General features: G+C 37.4%; 1 protein-coding gene across 1 annotated transcript; it reads right to left on the bottom strand.

Annotated features, from left to right (window-relative positions):
- Nucleotides 1-2,936: 2,936 nt before the first annotated feature.
- Nucleotides 2,937-16,103, bottom strand: xiap (X-linked inhibitor of apoptosis). The gene is made up of 7 exons (XM_015351263.2): nucleotides 15,806-16,103; nucleotides 10,404-11,277; nucleotides 9,878-9,977; nucleotides 9,657-9,735; nucleotides 6,291-6,330; nucleotides 5,832-6,023; nucleotides 2,937-4,373 (listed from the first exon to the last, which is right to left on the bottom strand). Exons 2-7 carry the CDS (start codon nucleotides 11,221-11,223, stop codon nucleotides 4,183-4,185), a joined length of 1,422 nt encoding a protein of 473 aa, XP_015206749.1. The 5' UTR covers nucleotides 11,224-11,277; nucleotides 15,806-16,103; the 3' UTR covers nucleotides 2,937-4,182.
- Between the last annotated feature and the right edge of the window lie 3,743 nt (nucleotides 16,104-19,846).

The following is a 19,846-nucleotide window of genomic DNA, read 5'->3' as shown; positions in this document are numbered from 1 at the left end:
GAGAACAGACACCACCATCCGATAGAAGCTATGCATGTCCACCATCAGCTCCACTTGATCATGTCTTTCAGTTGTCAGATACCAGGCTTTCGATGAAAGTCCTCTTCTCTTAGTTTAACCAAGGCAATTACACCCCAGCAGGACAGCAGAAGCGTTTCGAAGATATGGTAAAAGCAAACTTGCAGAAATGCAACATCCATATCAACTCTTGGGTGGTTATATCCCTTGACCAAATCAGGAAGAGTTGTCCAGAGACACCTGCTCAATCTGCCTGAGTGTGAGAAAATCCCATATTAACCTTTATCGGTCACCTTCAGGTTCTTGACCCCAAGGGATAGCCAATGAACACATGATTATTTAAGCATATTGAGTGATGCTAATTGTTTAAGGAATCTTTCTCTGTTTTCCTCACATACATCAAGTAAACTGAAGTTTTTCATACAGTTATAGCCACTAATAACATTTTTCGGCTCCATGCTGTCCAGAGAAGTCATGCAATTGAATTGACAGACACTACCATGCAAATATGTTTCCTTGAGCATCATTAAGATGACTATCATCCCTTGACAAACTGGAAGCACTAAGCTTCCAATAAATGTAGGCTAAACTAATCATAGCTCTTGTGTGTTCCAGTCTTCTGACTTATCAGTTGCTTCTGTAGATTTATCAAGTGTGCCGAGTTGATGGTGACATTTGAATGGAGTTAAAACTTACTGAAATGAAATTAGGAAGTCTGTAAATATCAAAACATGATTATGTTATCTGTTTAATAGAGTTGTAAATGACAAAATAGGAAATTAGAATAGAAAAACAGCATGCAAATTAGAAGCTGAAGTCGCAACTCTTACTGTATGTTTCATGTGCTACTCAGTCAGATTGTGCCATTTGGCCTTTTGAAATGCTTTCAGATCTTTCTTGCTTCTTAGCCAGTTCAGTTTTCCTAGCGATAATCTCTTTCTCTTGGCTCTGACATTCTGTTTGTCTGTTACTAGCTGACGCAGGTAAGAAGAAAATGTCAATTATGCAGGGGCCAAAGTGCACAATGCTTCTGCACTTAAGAGCCTTTTACCATTTCTTTCATATATTTAATAACTAATTGCTACCTAGACCATCTGGCAAATCGAACTCAATAACCAGTTTAAAGTTACTGGGTTATTTAATTGGCATAGGCAAGCAGATTTGTCAGTGCACACAAACTACATGTAAAGGGCCTTTAAAAATTAAAAAAAACTGGGAGCCAAACTGTAGCCAAACTTTATGAGATAAATAACATACTTTGATATGAAAGATTGAGTGCACCCAGATAAGCTCTGGGTTAAATGGCCTTCTGATAACAGATGAATTAATGATTGTCTCTGAATATGACTTTTGAATTACAGTTTCTAGACTTTTGAGTAATAGGTTGTGATTGAGACAAAACTATTTACACCTCCAATTCTGAAACTTTAACCTATTCTAATAATTTTAATAAATCTAGTAATTTTAAAGTTTATGAAGGGGAACAAACAAATCAAAATGGAAAAAATTAGATCAATGTAATGGTTCAAAGAGTTTGAGCATATAGTTGACCTTAAGTTGGAAAAAACTTAAACCTAGAACAAGCTTTAGATAATTATCCTGTGAGGGAAAGTTTTCCTCCTTCCTTAAAAGTATTAATCATTACAGCTAAATTAGGAGTTATATACAAGATATATTGTACCTGTGCTTTTTACAGGTAGTATTTATAATGACTGAGGAATGGCTGTTTAGCCTAACATCAGACCACTGAGAACAATCAATTTGAGATGTTTGCTTCTGACAATTGGCAAACAGACCTTAAATATTACTTTGTGGAGTGAAATACTATTTTAAAAGCATCCATTGTAAAACATTTATAATAGGTTTAACAATAAATCCAGATCCTGCAAGCTGGAAATACGAGTTTGTCCATTATGTTATACAAAAGAGTAGTGATCTCATGGGAGAAGAGCACCTCTGAAGCACTCTTTAGGAACTTTTCAATAATGGAAAACACCACTTAAGCTTTAAACTAATTTTTTAAGTGCCCACTGATTTTCTGCAAAATGATAATTGAACCTGTGAACACATTTCATACCATAGTTTTGCTTAAACGTTAGTTCCCCTCTTTTCTCCATATAGTCTTTATGTACTGATGGCACACATAAAAAGTATTGATTTTTAATGGCAGGATGTGTCTGCTTTCTGTATAAAAAATACTATTTAATTTTAAAATAAAATCAACCACTGTGACTTTTATCCGCTACACAATTTCTTCTCTATTTTAGAGAAAGAAAAAAAAAAGATATTAAAGATTTTTTTCCTTCTGTACTAGTGGTTCTCAGAAAGGTTTTCAATAGTATTAATAAACTCAACTATAAGGAATTATAGTATGATACTCTTATAGGTGCATTGAAAACCAAGATCTATTGATCAACATTTTTTTTTACTACAAAATGTTAGCGTGCTTTTCATTATACAAATTTAAAGACTGAATACAGTAGTATAAAAAAAAACTAGCTATGCATTCCATTTAAAGTTTTAACGGTTATCTTTCCATCACCTGGGTTTCAAGCCATGCTTAGACCACAAACAGAAGAAAAATTAGAAAAGAAAGCTTTAATATTAGTAGTGAATGTAAAAATATTTTAGCCAAGAGGTCATCATATTTTTTCTTAAAGAAACAGTTTGTGTCTGAAATTCCTATTCTTTTTAGTATCAGACACAAAAGTAAAAGCAACATGCTACAGCAAGCAACCCAGGAGGCTGAAAATTGATTTCTGCAACAGGGAATGTGAAGAGTACAGAAACGTAAGGCACAGTGTCTAATGCCGTGCAGATAAACAGTTGTGGATTTCCTGTGCAGGGTACATCAAACCTAACAGAGCAAGAGCAGAACGCATCTCCACCATCAGACACAAGAAACAAAGTGCACTGAGTAGTTCAGAAGTATTTATTCTTCAAAATGACAAATAAAAGCCCCCATATTTTAATATTTAACACAATAAATTGTTCATCTTTAAAGGTGTACAGTACAAATGCACAGTAAGGTGTATATTCCAGGCACACATCTAATTCTCCTCATGAAACCTCCCGGTTACAGCACACCCACCTACCTTCTATCCTGTTTAAAAGGTGTACTTTTATGCAAATGAAAAACAACAAATTTATACACACAAAAAAAAGTGTTTTTCTACTTGGAATTAAACTCTGTTTAGTGTTCTCTATAGGTCAATGATGGTCAGTTTTGGAAAATCAAAATGTAGTTGGATTCATGTTACTACAAAAATGGTTTGAAAACAAATTCTGATTTATAGATCACCTTAGAGGCAGCATCATCATCATCATTTCAGACATGGCGTACAATTAAGTAACATTATTCTCTCCTGTACCAAGGCAAACTGCCATCTTATTTAATCAAGAGTATGTGCAACCTATTCAACACCATTATTTTATATTGTATATACACTGTAGATGAAGAGTACGGTTATATTTGTATGCATGTAAATTACACCAAAAGATTTAAAGGCTTTTTTAAAACGTTTATCACATTATTACTATTTTAAAATGCTCAAATTTAACAAAGAGCTACAAAATTATGTCTGTAGTTTCAACTGTTGGCTTAAAGCTACATTTGATATAGACCTCATTGAAATTTTATTTCTTTTGAATTTCTTAAAAACAAAATATACATTGTATTGTTCTTCCTTTAATAAATTTATATATAATCATTAATGTTCTTTATATATTTACACACACAAATTCCAACACTAAAGTGCTATATGGAAATTTATCCCAATAACCCACTAGTAAAAATATAAATCAGAAGTATCTGTTCTTTATGATACGAAAAGTTAAAATAACAGATTAAAAAACCTGGAAAACATAATATAAATAATCTATATATTTCCTCCTTTTATGTTTTAAAAATAGTTATATTTTAAATTGTTAAAATCAGCTTATAAATGACTGACTTACCATTCAAAAAGTCAAAACACAAGGCCCTATCCACTGCCACCCTTGTTCAAACAAAAAGTTTTTGAGTCTGACCAAATTCAGATCTACTCCACAAAGGGATTCAAAAAGAATATAATATCACTTCAAAACAATCTTGCTCAGGATTGCAAGGATCACTTGGGTCATTATAATCCATTTGTTATAAAATAAATCTTGTTTTAATGAAAATTACGAAATGTAGGTTTTGACTTTCTGTACTATAGCTGCACAGCATATGGGGCATTTACTGAGGGAGTCGGAGCACCTCTTGCAGGTCACCAGGTGGCCACAGGGGATGAAGACTATGGCAATGTCTCTGTCCATGCAGACTTTACACTGCTTCTCTCTCTGCAGCTTTCGGAGTTTCTCCATGGGGTCTTCTGCCAATGTAACACAGAGGGAGAGTGAGCAGAGGCAGGTTTTACCAGCTTTACCAGACTTTTCTAATCCTTCTGCACATTGGGACTGCCCAGGTGTATACCGTCTTAATAATGTTCAAGGAAACTGCATTTAACATTACAGTTTTCTGTCATTTTGCTCAAGGGAAACATCAAGCACTCAAAATCACTTATGTACGTTTTAGTAGTTCAAGCAGACAGCTGTGTCAGCATGCGTAGGCCGCAACGGAACAAGTAAAGATTTATTCCATGCTGATAAAGACTCCAAAGTCGAAATTCAGTTTTCAGCATGGAATAAACCTTCATACATTTTAGTCAAAATGCAGGAGATGCTCAGTGGAATTGTAATTTCTATAAATTTATTTTATATTATTTAAATGGGAAGAAACATAAGTATTAACTATTCATCACCTTGTGTTATTTCTTGCAATGCTATTTATTTCAATTAAAATATAATTAAGCTGACTTTTTCTTCAGTATTTAAAAAAGTATCAAGGCAATAAGGAATAAGGAGATTTGTAGGTCAACAAGATGACAAAAATATCTCCATTAGAACATTAAACTGAGATTATGCTAATAGACTTGACATCATCTTCACAATGATAACTTCAATGGCATTAGTGGCGTTGCTAAAATCCAACTCTTCATGCCAAAAACTAAAAGATTTTTACCAAAGCTTTTCATTTTTCTAATGCTTGTATAACTCTTGGGGTTTCCTGAAACCTACTCATAAAGTTGAATTATTAAGCATTAAATTTCATATCACAATCCACAGTATTATATCCATTAGTTTCACTGAGACTACAAATCCTCCTCAAAATAATTACCTATTAAGCCTAACATTTGCAGTCCCAGTTTCTCAGACCGGTCAACTAAATATCGGTAACAAAAGAAATTCATTGACGTTAAAGAAAAAAAGACATTTTATGAACAAAATTATGAAGTTTGTGAAAGTACTGCAAGTCACAATGTTGTCAAACTCGCACTCAAGTTCCCTCGAATTGCAATGTGATGGGTTCCCTTCTGCTCACTAGCCTCAGTAATGACTAATGTAAATTGCATCGATTTTGTGATGCACATTGCAGGTTTGACAAGTCACTGTGTACATTTTACTTTTATCGCGGTTTGATATACATTCAATAATGCAGATTCTTCATAACCCCAAATTAGGAAAACAACATTGCGGTGCCGCTTTAAATGAGATTCTGACCACTGGGATATAAATGCCTTTGTATTCCACAAGAGGGAGACTACAACACTAGGATCGGTGCGGGATATGCCAGCTAACCACAAGCACAAAACAGGAATCTTTGTTTGGGTCATCCAGGATTTCAGTTAAAACCACTGGAGTTACTTTTGATTTATTGTAATATTACATCTAATACTAATCTTTCTTCCCACAATAGAAAGAAAAAAATGTCTTCTTAAAAAAAAACATACCATCATTTTCAGGCGTCTCTTCAGAATCACTTTCCACGTCTTCATTCAGAAGGTCTTCAACCAGAAGCTGCACAGATTTGTACCCTTCTCCAGTTGTACGGATTTTCTCCAAGATTTTTGTTTTCACCTGGGTCTCATCCAAGCCCATTTCTAAAGCTCTTTGGGCCACCTCAGAGAGCATAACATCAGACTCTGTGACATTACAGAAGAGGAGATTGTTTTTATTTAAAAATACTTTTCAATTGAGTGAGAAACATTTACACTAGTTTGAGATTTAACTCTGGCATACCACTTACCAAGAGAAACAACTTTTAATTCCAGCGTTTTAACACTTTAAGGTCCCCACTGAATATTTATGTCTAAATAAATGAAGACTCATGAGGTTCAACTGCATGTTGAAGGAGATGAAGGAAATATTTTTTTTAATTTTCAGTGGAATAAAATTTAGTCATAACATACCTTGTTCAGATACAGATAAACTGTTTTCATCATCTTCATCCTGTAAAAAAAAGTATTACAAAATATTACAAAACACAAGTATACAAAATATTGTCTGAAGTTAGCTAGTAAAAAATGATTGCAGGATCAACAAGTCAGGACCCAGTCAGGAATAATGGAGAAGAGTGATATACAGTGCCTTGCAAAAGTAAATGACCCTTCCTAGGTAAAAATACAAAATTACGCATACATTTCTAAATGTAATATTCTATTTAAAACCTGAGTGGTACTCAATATGGAAACCGTGGGTATTGCGGTTGGTGAGGGAAACCTGAAATTATAATCCTCATAATTCAGTGGTTAGCATTGCTGCCTCAGTGCTGGGGCCCTGGGTTCAATTCCAGACTCGAGGTTCTATCTGCATGGAGTCTGGATGTTCTCCCTGTGTTCGTGTGGGTTTCCTCTGGGTGCTCTAGTTTCCTCTCACAGCAGAGTTAATTGGCTGTTGGGAACATTGGCCCTGGTGTGTGTGCGTGCGTGCCCTGTGATGGGACTGGTGTATTCAGGGTGTATCCTGCATGTTCCTTGCCAGGATAGGCTCTGGCTCCCCTATGACCCTGTATTAGATAAAGTAGTTAGAAGATAAATCTGAAATATCTGTCTTTCAGGAATGGTTAGCGCTTTAGTTTTGTTATGAATTCTCTTCCCGAATGCAAGAAATCCCTTGCTCATACACAGGTCTGGAAATAGAAACTTAAGCACAGGATTTTCCACAGACTCATGACTCTTTGTCGTCTATTCCCTCCCTCACACATCACCCTTGCATACGTCTCTTCACAGAGCTAGGGGTTCAGTTATTCATCTTCTACGTTTAATAATAATAATAATAATAATAATAATAATAATAATAATAATAATAATAATAATAATAATAATAGCTTACACTTATATAGCGCTTTTCTGGACACTCCACTCAAAGCACTTTACAGGTAATGGGGACTCCCCTCCACCACCACCAATGTGCAGCATCAACCTGGATGATGCAACGGCAGCCATAGTGCCCCAGAATGCTCACCACACATCAGCTATCAGTGGGGAGAACAGCAGAGTAATGAAGCCAATTCATAGATGGGGATTATTAGGAGGCCATGATTGGTAATGGCCAATGGGAAATTTGGCCAGGACGCCAGGGTTACACTTCGAGAAACACCCTGGGATTTTTAATGACCACAGCAAGTCAGGACCTCGGTTTTACGTCTCATCTGAAGGACTGCGCCCGTTTTACAGTATAGTGTCCCCGTCACTATAATGGGGCATTAGGACCCACAGGGATCACAGGGTGAGCACCCCCTGCTGGCCCCACTAACACCTCTTCCACCTCCCCACTAACACCTCTTCCAGCAGCAACCTTAATTTTTCCCAGGAGGTCTCCCATCCAGGTACTGACCAGGCTCACACCTGCTTAGCTTCAGTGGGTTGCCAGTTGCAAGTTAAAGAGTGATATAGCTGCTGGCTAGCATCTCATTTTAATTCTCTATGCAAGTTTCTATTTTTAATTCTCAGGATTCAAAGCACATAGCATTCAATTTAACATTTAATTATATTGAAAATTCTTTCATGCGGTGGAGTATACTTCTATTGTATGATATTTGTGATGATTAAGGCAATGTTGAGATGAATAACGCACTATGGGAATCGGAACTCAAGGATTTACCAATCAGTGGGATTTTCAGGAATGAAAGTTGGCGATGGAAACCTTCATACTAGATTACCCATGAGCTACAAATTTGGTGGAAGCAGCCTTGGCAGCAATACCAGCTGCACAACTTTTGGGCTACCTCTGGAGACTGGCTAGGTGCAATATTTGCCCTTTCTCTTGGTTTATTTGCTTAGGTTCTCTCGTGTTACTTGGGGATCACTTACGAAGAAACGTTTTAATGTTTTTTTTCCTAGGTTCTCAATAGGACTCAAGTCAGGACTTTTTGATTGGGCAACTCAAGGGCATTCACTTTCTTATTCTTAAGCCACTCCTGTGTAGCTTATTCCTATGTTCCTATTAGTCTTGGCCAGTTTCCCAGCCCCTGCTGATGAGAAGCAGAACTATAACATTATGCTGTCTGTCACATGCCTGACAGTAGGGATGGTGTTGACTGTATGATGCACCATGATAGGTTTGCTTTAGATGTACTGTAACCCTCTGCTTTTAAACCAAAAGGTTCCAATTTTGTATTGTCCACAAAAACTCTGCAGTATTTAGAATAAATAGGATTTTAGATCTTTCTTTAATTTCCATTCAAGACTCCTCTACGGATTGACTGGGATATTGTTATCCCATGGATATTTCACCCACTGAACCCTGCAACTTTTCAAAGTTACTACTGACTTTATGGTAGCATCCCCTAACCACCTCTTTCTTCCTGGCCGTACAGTTCTCAGAGATCTAGGCAGCATCCTGGTACCTTCAATTTGTTAATGATCAAACTCACCATGTCAAGCTATGGGCATTTAAAAAGTTTTTATAACCTTTTCTTGATCTGCGTCTTCACACAATTTTATGCCCAAGTTGCTTATAGGTTATGCATATATCAAATATTAATTGAAACATCAAAATGTCATGACTACAGCCAAGGAACAACATGTGAAAACTGCAAGGGCCTGATTTCTTCTGCAAGGCACTGTATCTCACACTCATCACTTCAAAAAAGGGCTACCTTTTTCTACAGTCCTGCAATGCTACATTTCTAGCCCTTCAACAAACTATACACAAGTACACATGCAATGTATTCAAAATATTCCAAGCATTTTATTTCCCTTCACTTCCTTGCTAGCTTTAGCAAAAGGGTGAATGGAAGCTACTTTATGGTAGCACCCTTTTGCTAATTTGTACAAATAATTCACTCACTGTACAGAGCAGACCTATCATTACTTCTCAGATAGAAAAAGAAAACAAAGTCATAGCACTCAAATCTAAATTACTAAGTTTCTGAAATTTATAGAAGAATTCATGTCATGTTAAAATAACCTTAAAAATATGGGTTTAAAAACCTAATTTGTAGCATGAAAAAATAGTTTTTAGTATTAGAAAAGAACTCAAATACTTCTAAAAAAATAGAAACAGATATTTAACATTTTAATTGAAAAAATGAATGTTTTTTTTTATTTTTTAATTGTTAAGGGTAATATTTTACAAATATACAATATGTATACAAATACATAGGTTCATTATAGCAGACAGAAATTTGTATAAACAGGTTATTTTTAATGCATTAAAACTCCAGACATATTACTCTACAGTGGATATGCTAGACAAACTTCATAATAGTTTTTACATTCCAAAAGTGTAAGGTAAAGAAAGTGCAATAAGAAATCATAGCCATCCATACTTACAGGAAAATTTCTTCTGTGGTCTCGCAACTGCATGCTGTTCACAAACTGCTGGCCTTTCTCCATAAGCACAAAGCTACATCTGTTTGTTTGGAAAATAAAAAGTAGGTTTAGTAAAATTCTGACACTGGAATCGTTTTTATTTGCACCTGGAATGAACTATGCCTCATGTGAAACAACAAGCAATAAAAATAACTAATTTTAATAACTTATGCAGTTTTTACCCAGGGTAATACTTGGCATGTTCTTCCCAGGGCTCCTCATCCGACTGCCAGTCTTTTAAGCCTCCTCCACACTTGAAACATATCACACGGTCCTGAACACCTGAAATTGCACAGCTACATGTAAGCCTTCAAACGCACAGAGGGCAAATATAACATTTCTTCTCTCAGACTCATTTATGCAGATTAAAAATGTCATACTCTGGGTTAACACTTTACTTCATCATTCGTTGTTAACTATTCAACACCGGTAATGGACAAAGCTATCCAAAAATGTACTCATTTTCTTTAGCCAATACATGGATTTTTTAACAGCTATACAAACTGCATGTGCTTACTCATGCAGTTGTGAAGCCTACATTTCTTGTTGCCTTCCAAGTGTCTTAACATATATAGAGCAAGCTTGCATTCTGACCTGATGGCTTAGAGAAGAATCATAGATAACTATTAACTACATATTTGGAAATATGTTAAATACGTTAGTATTTTGCAATGCTACTGAATTTGCTCAGATAAATTTGTACAGCACCTTCAGTATAAAATCCTGCTCGGGCAAGCCTCTCAGGGTCAATGGGATGAGGCACACTAGCAAAACTTCGGAGACGATCCTCAAAGGACTCCATGTATGTATGCGAATGGTTAGCACTTTCAGGAGGCAGCTCAGAAGGTATGTTGCCAACATCATGACCGAGGATGAAGAAACAATTCGGAAAGTGCCTCTCGTGTTCCTTCCAAGGTTCGTCTTGAGGTTCCCAGCCTCCCAATACTCCTCCACAGCAGAAACATTGTACTCGGTCCTGTACATCGAGGTAGTACAGACCAGCCTGAGCCAGCTGTCTCGGCCTCACAGGGACTGACGAAGGCCATTTCTCAAATGTCTTCAAGCGGTCATCTTCCCTGCACATGTGAGGGGTCCTTGGGTAGGTGGAGTTGTCCACGATCTCTCCCGTTCTCAGGCGGTATTCCAGATCTTCTGCTTCTTCATCATAAGAGCCATTGGCCGAAGGATCGGGGCTGTCATCAGGGCTTGGCCTCGGGAATTCACTGAGAGCAGCATGCTGGGAAGGGAGCAGATGTGTGCAGCAGAGGTACTTGCAATTGGGGGACACCCGATGGTGTCTCTGCACAGGGGCATCCCCTCTGCGCCAGTTCTCCACCGTCTGATTGCAGCTGAAGCACTGCACCTTGTCAGCCTCACCAGTGAAATAGAATCCTGCCCGGGCTAACCTCTGAGGGGACACCACGTCGATGCAGGGGAAATTTGAGAAGGACCGCAATCGCATCTTCATGGCCGACATGTCCACACAGTTGTCCGATTCAATATCGCTATCATGTTGAGCGCTAGCCATAATGTATCTTGCAGAGGTTTCTTGGGAGGTCTGGTGATCTGAAGAGAGAACTGCCTGTAATAAGCACAGGAGAAATTAGCACGTTGAAAATGTAAAATTATATAAATCCATATTTAGGATTTATTATGGGTATTAGACTTTTAGAGTTTGGGTCCCTAGCTAGAGAGTGTTCATAAAACAACTATATTCGATTTCTAAGATAAGATTCCCATTTATATCTGGGAATATACCTGGGGGAGCAGAATATATTGGCGAAGTACTGTGTCTTTAAGAAAGATCACATGCAGGGCTTGTCATTTCCATGTGAGGCAGGAGGCATGTGATATACTCTGCTGCTGTGGCAGCCAATAAAGACTAGGCTCGGCACATCAAATAATGAGACAGTCATGAGGTTTAGTCTATACTCTGCTTGGGCGTATTCCGAGTTTACTATTATTACATAACATGGACAGATCCCAATAAATAATTTTAAAGCTACGGTAAATATGGTTAATTAAAAACTGAAAATAAGAAGAAAACCTGTTTCTCTCTTGTTGGTGCTTATTTCTTGTTTCTTTGCATTACGGCTTTAAAATGTGCTATACATTTCGGTGAGAGTTTCAACGCAATGTTTTATACTTTCAGCGAAGTCCAATGCTTGCACAAATGCGCACGTGTGCCGCTGACACTTTCGTACAGTATTAGACAAAGCAGAAATGAAAGCCTTAAAAAAAAAAAAAGAGTAGGCGGGGGAATCTGCTGCTTTGAGCATTCCTTTGAGTTGCGTTTCAGAAGCCCGTCTAGCCATCGAAAGCTTCATTGTCTCGCCACACCTTCCATTGTGAAAGTGATGTGTAGGGAAAAAGCCAGGAAAAAAAACTGCGACTGAAATGAGAAGAAAACTAAAAAAAAATCCTTTTCGTTAGAGAACTTTTCGTTTCTCCGTTCAGTCATTAAATGTTCAGAAAATGTAAGGACCACGTTTGAAAATCTTGGGAGAGCATATTTAGTACACCATGTCAAAAATGTAATAACCTGTGGCTTAAATTTACGATTTCTGAGTTGTAACTGCCAAAAACAACCTCGGTATTCTGGTTTGGTGGAGAGTACATTGTGGTGCTCGCCTTATACAAAGGAACAGCAGTGTTGTTAACATGCAACGGGGAATGCTGGGAAGTGGATTAATGGAGTTCTTTCACAGCGAACTGTCCAGAACAGCCCACACTTGCCCAATGAGGGTCACATCCAGTGAAAAGCCGAGCCATGCAAGAATAGTAATGTGCAGTCTCTCCCTCTAGCAATGTTTAGACAGCGTGACCTGTGAGAGGCAGATGTCCTGCTCAGAGAAAAAGTTAGTAATTAAACCCTTGCTTTAAGACCTTGCAAATATTATGGAGTACAGTACCATAGCCCACACATTTAATACTACACAGAATGTTAGCAATGTTAGCACTTGACACTCTTCTGCTTTCGGGTGAATCCCTCAGACCTATGTTGGAAAATTTGTACACCTACAGCTTTTCTCAGTTCAAAGTTTTTGCATTATCTTGAACTTTAAGATCAAACTGACAGGAATTAAAGTATTGCTGACAGAAATGGCCCAGTTGATGCAGTCCTTATAAATAGAATATTCTAATCATCAACTAGAACTAAACTATTTCCATTACAGGGACACATTCAATATAACAATTATATATGACAATATAAAGACTGATAATCTTTGAGGCTTTCAAAGTTAATAAGCACAACAGAAATATTGTAATTATGCATTATTCAAATTCTTATTTTATGTTCACTAAAAAGTTAAAGTAGGTTTTCAATATATTGTTAATTCTTCTCTTACATATTGTATAATATGTTAAGTTCTGGGCTATAAGATATACAATACATGACAAAAAATAAATAAAAAAGGAACAAGAGGATCACAATTCCCCTTTTAATACACTCAAAGGGGAAATTCATTTTTCAGCGAGTATTGTTTCATAGTTGGAGAAGTTCCCATAAAAAGGTATTTGTATGGGCAGTATAAAGGTGCATTGAAGAGAACAACATCTTGTTTCCCTGAGATCAGTCCTATATCCATTTTAAAGTAAACTATTTTTATTCACTGACTATAGCATGAATTAGTTTTTTTTAAAGTACTCCTCTCAAATCAATTTAGGTCTATCCATGCAGTCGTACTATAAATTGCTGTAACTGCAGTTATAGTTTATCCTGCTTAAGTATATACAGTAATCATCAAACTGCCACCTTCATTAGTTTTTGAAGTGTGCCACTTTACATTTTGCTCTCTACTCCATTAACTGTCTTCTAAATTCCCCAAACTCTGTAGGATCTGGACTGTAACATTTTGAAAGTCAGCTGTATTATTTAACATTCTCATGCAAAAGACACACTCAAAGAACATGCAGGTCAGGCACAATGAAAAATCTTCATGCTGTAATGCTGTAAGGAAACTATGGATGCTTAACCACATGACAAGAATGAAATAGGTAGCAACAGGGGTAAAGCAAATTGCTTAAGTTAAATTGGACATTTCACTCTGAGTACTAGAGGGATTCTACTACTCACATCTCAAACTAGCTTTGTAGATTTTGTTGTTCACAGAGTTTTGAAAATTGTTCAAAATATTATCATAGTCATTTATGAAATACATTCTTGACTACACTAAAATACATACACAAACAGCAATTTCAACGAGGTAGGTGTTGTGAGTGGGCACTGCATTTTATGAAGACTAGGGAATTCTGGTGTAAGAGACTTAGATGAGAAATGATGTGTACCTAAGATTTAAACAAGGGTACTGAACCTAGCTGCTAGATTTGTTAGTAACCAGCCGATAGTACATTGTTCATCAAAGCAAATCATGAATAGTGTAAGGGACACAAAGTACAGCCCAGGAATGCGGCACTCCCTTACAGTCTCTTAACACACCTGGCAACCTAAGATCTAAACTAATAAATTACTGGATAAAATAATCCTTACTCTCGCTTTAACATGTAGATTATTGTTAGAATTTAATAAGAACTTAAACGTGTCCAAGCATACAAATCAATATTGTGTAGTTGCATGAGCACTAGGTTAATTGTTTAGCAACAACATACCCCGATCAATCACAGCCCTTGTTCCCACACTTTGAACCTGTAACACGTGTCCTTTTCAAAAAACAAACAAACATTTGATCCTTCTAAAAACAAGTTTCACACTGCAAAATGTCACACAAACCAAATTCATAATAAGTGACACAAAATGAAACCTATTTTGAAAAGGAGCAACATAATTTTAACTAATCTGGTATCTTCCAATAAGATTAACTTAAAACTGTAATAAAACTAAAAACATTGGTAGAGGTCTTACAGACTCTAACCTATTATTACAGACCTATAATAAACTCACACACTGGTCATTTTTAATTTACTGTAAGCAAAGTTAGATACAGCCAATACCAGAGCCATAACAGCTCAACTACTTAACCTATAAAACTCTCCAAATTTTGTAGAGGGCAGACTTTTCTTAAAATAATGTTATGTATATCTATTGTTCCTACAAAGAGACAACACTACATAAAATTGCATTTAGATAAACATGCCTCAGTTAAAACTCCTGTTGTTCTTCAGTTTAGTGTTTAGGGGCTCTGGATTTTTAACTGGAAGATGGCAAGTTAAAATCCCATCACAGTTGTACCATTGAGCAAGGTATTCAAAATAATGAATTGGCACTTCCAGACAGTAAATAAGAAAAAGGTCTGTCTATTGATTTACCTGGTTAAATATTCAATAGCATTTTAAGACCCTAATGCTAAGAACCCTGATGTCTCTGTTGTTAAAGACATAACACCAATAACCTATTAATAAAACATCTTGTGCTATTGCAGAATTTTCTTTAATATTTTAAATGAAAACCCAACTAGATCTTAAATGTCCAACGGCACCATGCGCTTGAAAGTGTTGAAAGCTGGATTACCGACACCGCCAAATTCAATACACTGTAAGTACACCAAAAGCCAAAGTATACACTTCAGCTTCTAGTATTAATATTGTTCTCGTATTTACATTAAAGTAACCCTTAATGTTTCTCATCTGTAGGTAAAGTAATCTCACCTTTCATACATGAGAAATTCGTATGCAGTCTGTTTCGTAAGCGGTAAGCAAGCTAAATCTATATTTAAAACGCAGGAAACATTCTTGCTCATTATAGGGAAAATATCTAGAATTAAGTTACTGCTATAAAAGTAAGATATTCAATTTGACAGTGTTATTCTTATCATGTTTAACTAGTGGCTGAAACTAACATGTTACCGAAAGTACCAGGGATCCCTTCATGGTTTCGAAACACTAACTGAAAGTGTCCAAGTCCATGACATCTCCGACGACCGCAAAATCTTTATAAATTTCTATGCTATATTTCAGTAAAATGCGCATTCTCATTTCGCTGTATATTTCCGAACGTATTCCTGGTACTATCCGGATTGTAATGCAAAGGAACAAGGTGATGTACTTTAAACAATTATGTCCTATCTGGCACCGTTTCCCTAAATAAGGCATTTAAATACTGTAAATTTTCATGTTCTCAATAAACATAATTGCTACACGTTGGTACTTACCTGTCACAGTGTGTGTCCCCTTTCGCGTCCTTAGTTTGATTCCTCTCCGGGTACCTTCTCTTTTTTCGCTTGCTTTCCGTACAATTTATGTTAAAGAGCCGGAAGTTACGCATGTGACATCAAGCGCTTTCAGGAACAGTGGGTAGCATGGGGGTTTTCAAACCTTTTTGATTGGAGTGCCCCTTGCAGAAATTCCCTCAATAGTAGTCATAAATTATAGGCAAATGTCTGTCATTATTGTATCTCTAGTATTAAATATCAATTACTAAAAGCAAAACGGTACAGCTGTATCATAAGCGCTACCAGTGTAGACGTATCACGAAGGTCTGTATTTTCCCTCTTCAGGGCGAGTAAGAAAGAGTGTTCTCGTTCTCTCTTCATACTGTGAACAGGAAGTTATCCGTAACTTAAAAAAAAGGAACAAGCTACGTTTTAATAAAAGATGAAATATTAAATTAAGCTTTAACAAACGCCTGCCACATTCCTAGATAAATGCACACGACCAGTGTTATTCTACATCGAAACGGCTGTTTAGTTTTTATAGTTCTAGTAGCTATATCATCGTGCAACTGACAGCCCACTGAAGCTAAGCACATGGAGCCTGGTCAGTACCTGGATAAGAGACCTCCTGGGAAGGCTATGGTTGCTGGTGGGAGAGGTTTTAGTGGGACCAGTAGGGGGTGCTCACCGGGTCTTTGTGGGTGCTAAAGCCACAGTATGGCACAGTATCTCTGCTGTTCTTTAGAGGAGGCGTTAAAACGAGGCCGTGATTCCCTGTGATCGTTAAAAACTTCAGGGCCTTTCTCAGAAAAATTAGGAGTGTGACCGCCCTGGTGTCCCGGCCAAATTCCCCCCGGCCCTTGTCAAGTTCAAATTCAAGTTTATTTGTCACTCCAGCCATGTACAGGTATACAGTAACAATAATTGCTTACACTTATATAGCACTTTTCTGGACACTCCACTCAAAGCACTTTACAGGTAATGGGGACTCCCCTCCACCATTGTGCAGCATCCACCTGGATTATGCAACGGCAGCCATAGTGCACCAGAACGCTCACCACACATTAGCTATCAGTGGGGAGGAGAGCAGAGTAATGAAGCCATTACTTAGGAGGCCATGATTGGTAAGGGAAATTGGGAATTTTGGCCAGGAGGATGTGGTTACACCCCTACTCTTTTCGAGAAACCCCCTGGGATTTTTAATGACCTAGGTTTTATATCTCATCCAAAGGACAGCGCCTGTTTACAGTATAGTGTCCCCATCACTATACTGGGGCATTAGAACTGGCCCCAGTATGCTGCTGGCCCCACTAACACCTCTTCCAGCAGCAACCTTAGTTTTTCCCAGGAGGTCTCCCATCCAGGTACTGAGCAGGCTCACACCTGCTTAGCAGCAATAGGTTGCCAGTTGCCAGTTGTGAGTTGTGAGTTGCAGAGTGATATGGGTGCTGGCATAAGTGGAACTAAATATCAGTGGAACTAAATATAATTCCTCCTGGTCCACGGTGCAAATACAGACAGAACACTGACATAGACATTGTAGACGGGATACATATAGTGCAAATTACAAGGCAAATACATAATACAATATACACAACACACTGGGGGGATTTAAACTCAGGTGCAAGTAAATTCCAAGGTGTTGAGGAGCCTGACAGCGTGTGGGAAGAAGCTGTTACAGCTAGTGGAGCTAGCCCATACACTGCAATATCTTTTTCCAGATGGTAGGAGGGCAAAGAGTTTATGGGAGGAGTCATGTACTATACTGGAGGCCTCTTATCAATCACAGCCTCCTAATAATCCCCATCTATAAATTGGCTGCATTACACTGTTCTCCTCCCCACTGATAGTTGATCTGTAGTGAGTTTCTGACACACGTTGGCTGCCGTCAGACAGATTAATGAAGCATTAACCAGCTGTGGTTGCTACACGTTGGTGGTGGTGGAGAGAAGTCCCCATTACCTGTGAAGTGCTGGGAGTGTAGTCTCCAGAAAAAGTGCTACTTATGTAGTGTAATCATTCTAATTTATTATTTACAATGATATTTTCTTTAGCAGTTGAGAGGGCAGTACAAGAATTAAGTGAATGTGTGTAAAATGTATGACAGAACTGTGAACCTAACAGCAATCCAAGAGGCACGTATTCTCACAGCTCTGATTATCGCACGGACCTGTAAAGAGGGAAATGGAATTCGGTTCGGAACACAAGTCGCTATAGCGCCACCTTATGGGAGCAATGATATTGCACAGCATTGCAGCGGCTTTAAATGGGATTTTTTGTTGCTGCCTTTTAGTAAACGAGTCATACATGTATAATGTATTCAAAATAATTCTCGATTGGCATTGTATTGTAACTGTTTGATCAAACACCAAAGTATTTGGTGTTTGATCCAGCTAAAACTACAGGTATTCGTATTTGATATTAATAATAATTATTATTAATCATTTGGATTATATATTTGAGTCTTCTATACTTGAGTTTTTGTTTGTTTGTTTTTTTTTTGGGGGGAGGGGGGGTCTCGAATCATTACCAAACAATGATTACATTATTCTTTTTGCAATTTAAATTTAGGCAAACTGTTTGTTTGTCTATCAACTTTGCAGAATCACAATAATATATGAAAAGAGCTTTGTCCCTTGTGGTTATCAGGTTTCAGAAGTAATCAATTGTTCATAAAACTGAAACTTCTGGGGGTAGGTTTTGTAATTGCACGGGTAAATATATTTTTTTGTCTTTAAATCAATAACAAGCAGTTGAGAGGTATCCTCTACCAGCCTTCTAGTTCCTTGAACAATAGCTGTCCCGCACATAACTATAATTTCATTCCAAGATGTCTGTAACTTTTGTTTTTAGCAATCAATATACATTTTCCATCTGGTGAAAGGTTTGTGGGAAATGTTAATTCATCAGTATTCTGTGTATACTTACTGTATTTATATTTCACAGTGTTTTTAGATGTCAAAAACCTTTGCTTTGCTTAATTACAATGGCAGCAAATGATTCTTTTCTATTAAACTTTTTTCATTGTGGCCATACTTTATACAGTGTATATCATGCAGAACAATTAGGGAATGATGCTTTTAATTAGTGTGGACATGGTCTGTACAATGCAGTTTGTAAGTTCTCTCTATGTTTGGGTGGGTTTTCTCTCACAATCCAAAGTCATACCGACTTACACTTTAATACGCCAAAAGAGAGTAGATGTCTTGGGTTAAAGTGGAAATCTGTCATGTTAAACAAAATGAGAGATACTTTAACTTTCTTCACAGCTCTTGGATCAATTTAAATATTTTATCATTTGTATATGGTCTTGATTGGAATGGATATTCTATACTTTTCCATTCATCCATTTTCTAACCATTTTATCCAGTTCAGGATCGCAGGGGAGCCTGAGCCTATACTGGCAAGCAACAGGTGGAATGCAGGGTACACCCCTGATGGGACGTCAGTCCATCACAGAGCACACACACAAACACATGCACACACTCACAGCAGGGCCAATTTTTCCAAAAGCCAAAATAACCTACCAGTATGACTTTGGGCTGTGAGAGAAACCCCACCCTAGCATAGAGAGATCTTACAAACTCCATCGTACAGATCATGTCCACCCCATCTGCAGTACTGAGAGGCAGCAGTGCCAACCACTGTGCCACCATGCAAATATAGATTTTTGTTCAATTACAATATGTAGCATTAAAAATGAAATAAAATACACTGCCTGAAGAATTATTACAATGGGATAAATGTCTTTAGCTATATGAAAAAGTTCAGGCCAGAAGATTCAGCCTACAGAAAACTGCACAAAATACAGCTTGACTTCTTTGTGAAATTTTGCAGTTTACAAGCAGGCAATTATATGGGAAGTGGGAATCAATAACACACACTGTGCAGGTGAGTGTCCCAAATACCAAACCCCCATTTTTAAGCACTGAAAAACTCGGGCTGTGAAGGCTGAACACCTATCCTTGAAGTGGCAGAAGCTTAGCATGGGAATGGCATTCTAACAAGAAACCCATAAGATATTCAGGAAAGGAAAAGCAA

This window comes from Lepisosteus oculatus, chromosome 8 (assembly GCF_040954835.1).
Source record: "Lepisosteus oculatus isolate fLepOcu1 chromosome 8, fLepOcu1.hap2, whole genome shotgun sequence".
NCBI lineage: Eukaryota > Metazoa > Chordata > Actinopteri > Semionotiformes > Lepisosteidae > Lepisosteus > Lepisosteus oculatus.
Note: the sequence above shows the minus strand (reverse complement) of the source record. Positions and strands in the feature narration are given on the sequence as shown.